Below are 3,344 nucleotides of genomic sequence, written 5' to 3'. Positions count from 1 at the left end.
TTTCCCCCCCCCCCCCCAAATTAAGAATACAACTACCATATGATTCAGTATTCCGACTACTGGATATTTATTCCAAAAAGTTGAATTCAAGATCCTGAATATTTGCCTTCCTATGTTTATTGCAGCACTATTCACATTAGTCAAAGTATAGAAGCAAACTAAGTAGTTAATCATGGATGAATGAATAAAGAAAATGTGGTACATGCACACAATGGAATATTGCTCAACCTTAAAAAAAAGGGGGGATCCTGCCACATTCAACTACATGGATGAATCCTGAGGATATTATGCTAAGTGAAATAAGCCAGTCATAGAAGGACAAATCCTGCATGATTCCACTTATCTGAGGATTCTAAAATATTATTTTTTATTCAGAACCCATAGACACAGACAGTAGAATGGTGGTTACCAGAGGCCAGGGGAAGAGGAAATGAGGAGATGTTGGTCAAGAGGTACGTGTTTCAGTTACGTAAGACAAATAAATTCTAAAGATCTACTATACAACATCATGCCTATAGTTGATACTATGAATTGTGCACTTTTTTTTTTTTTTTGGAGTTGGAGTCTCACTCTGTCACCCAGACTGGAGTGCAGTGGCCACTCCCAGCCACCGCAGCTTTGACCTGCTGGGCTCTGGCGATCCTTCCGCCTCAGCCTTCCAAGTAGCCGGAATTATAGGCGCGCACTACCACGCCCGGCTGATTTTTTGATTTATTGTAGAGATGAGGTCTTGCTGCCCAGGCGGATCTCGAACCCGCGGGCTCAGGCAATCCACTCACCTGAGCCTACCAAAGGTGCGGGATTACAGGCTGAGCCACCGAGCCCGGCTGAATTGTACACTTAAACATTTTGTTAAGATAGGAGATCTCATGTTTATTGTTCTTATCTTAAAAAATTTGAACCTTAGAAAATTAAAGGGCCATAAAATACACAATGAAAGGGTAAAACCCCAAACAAAAACGAAGAGGGAGAAAAGCAAAACTAGAAGAGATGGCATACCCAAAAGAAATGAAAGAATGTCTACAGCCAAAGAAACAAAAAGAGAGAACATGTGTCTTTGATGCAACAGAAGCAGCAGCAAGAGCCAAACATCTTAAACATAGATCCTTTATCCTTTTTTTAGTTCAATTCACAGGAATAGTTTTAAAAACTATTTTAAATGCACATTTTAGTAGCTCCAGAGATATGTTTATAATAAGGTAAAAACTTCATCTATCATATTTTAAAAGAGTACGTTTAGGTAATTGTAAATATTTTTAAGGAGTGATATGATTAACTTCATAATTTTTGCTATAATAAATTATAAAATATTGAATTAAGAAAAACTTAACTTCTGAATGTGTAAAGTTTTTATGATAAAAGTTGAGGAACTTTTTTATCCTACCATGAGAATCAAACCACAAAGAAAATTTCAGAGTCATGGTTATGTACAAAAAAAATCTTAAGCATGTTGGGGTTTGATAAAAAGTATTTCAAGTAAATAATGTGGATATCCACACTAAATTAATATACTCCCTGAAATTGTGACTGAAAATTTTTGTTAAAAGTGTAATTTTATATTGCATTATAAATGTGAGATCTCTTAAAATGAAATATCTAAGAATGTTTCAAGAGTTGAATCTACCACATTTGATATCTTTTTATGGGCTAAATTTTAATACCCCAAATTTGTAACTTGGAAATCACTGGAATAACTGTTTCCAAAAAAAGATTACAACTCAATGGCTTCGATTTTCAATATTACACTAAGAATTATATTCAACTTTTTGTTTGTGTAATGCTCACAAGAATAGAAATCTTTACATTATGATGTCTAATTTACTTTAAAATATGCCAAAACCACACGGTGAGATATTAAGTAGTGTTAGAAGTTAAGTTTCACATCTAGGTTGAGAATCTATACTGCATAGTTTATCAGCTAATATTCTAGCCAAGTGCATCAATTATTCATGTATTGATCAACTCCTGAGGCAATACTCATTATCATAGTGATGCTAGAAATGATTTTTTATAAAAATGCTGTTACCTTTTTAATTTCAGAGTCTTGACAGTTTATGATGTACTTCTGCAGAGTGTGGCGGTGGGACTCAGAGCTGGGAGGGGGGAACCGGGGAAGGATCCTCCCAAGAAATCCATGAGAAGACTTCCATGTTGGACAGTGAGTATCTGAATGTAGCATGACACCGACACTGAAGCAACTTTTCAGGAGACAAACACTCTCCAGGGTTCAGCCTACTCTGCCCTATTTGTCTTCAAAGGAGGCACCAAAAAAAAGGCACATTCTTGAAAACTCTCCAGGTTCAGTTGTTGAGTCACAGAAGATCCCAGCATCTCAGGGGGTTTGTGAACGCCTCCCCTTGCGGACTCAGGCACTGTGTCACTGGTGGCACAGAAGTACTCAGCCGAATCTCTCAAATGGGCTGAGGATTTTTTCAGGTGGAAGGAGGATTCACTCTTCTTAAATTCTGCCTCAAAACCTTTGATGCCTTTAACCGGGGTGTTCCCTGGAACATACTTCAGCAGAAGCTCGAATCCTTGGTTGTGGTATTGCACATACCAGAAGAGATACGACGAATAAGAAAATGAATAGTTGCACCTCAGCTCTAGAGGGGCTCCTTCAGAGACAGTGATGTGGCCATCGGGCTGGGTCACGGAGTGGGCTCCAGTTCCTCCTGCACCATCAATGCTGTGTAAGTAAAAGCAGCGCACACCTGGCTATGAAGAAAAGATGTCTCTAGTCAGATCCAACGAGAACATGGTCTCTTTTATGAGAGGAGGAACGGGAATGAAATGTTACTCACCAAGGGCAAACATCACCTCAAGCACCAGGACGAGCAGCAGGAGCATGGCCGAGCAGCGGAAGCTCTGTAAGGCCCGAGCAGGTGGGACAGCAGCCAGGGTGACTGAGTCTCAGGAGTTAGGAGCAGTGAGGAGGTTGGTCGGACAAGGCCCTGGCTTTGGAAAGTTTCAAAATCGGTTAAAGAGAGGTCTTTTCTCAAGAGTCTGGGTGCTTTCTGGCATCATGTTTTCGTCTCAGGTCCCTACCTACACAGACATCAGTGAGGACACATCAGTCAGCTGCAAGGAGGAGGGGCTGAGGAGGATGATGGTCTACCAGATGAACAGATGCCGCCTTTGTGCAACATCGCCCTCTGGAGGCCAGAGGCGGGACCAAGGATCCAAGGGCGCGAACTGTTTCCTTTGCCTTTCAGAGATGTGACATCAAAACTGACAGAAAGTGTGTCTTCCTTCCCGAATCTATGACGATATCACTTCTGTATAGTACATAATATTGGTTTTAAAATATATTAGAGCCCGCGGGTTCGAGACCTGCCTGGGCAGCG

General features: G+C 40.6%; 1 gene segment (V, D, J or C); it reads right to left on the bottom strand.

The window, feature by feature from the left end:
* Positions 1–2,232: 2,232 nt before the first annotated feature.
* LOC103253751 lies at positions 2,233–2,892 on the bottom strand. The segment is given in 2 exon segments: positions 2,233–2,672; positions 2,802–2,892. Coding segments are annotated over 2 exon segments (486 nt in total).
* Between the last annotated feature and the right edge of the window lie 452 nt (positions 2,893–3,344).

This window comes from Carlito syrichta, unplaced genomic scaffold (assembly GCF_000164805.1).
Source record: "Carlito syrichta isolate Samal-C Ts95f unplaced genomic scaffold, Tarsius_syrichta-2.0.1 Scaffold250396, whole genome shotgun sequence".
Classification (NCBI taxonomy): domain Eukaryota; kingdom Metazoa; phylum Chordata; class Mammalia; order Primates; family Tarsiidae; genus Carlito; species Carlito syrichta.
This window is presented reverse-complemented; position numbering and strand designations above follow the sequence as displayed.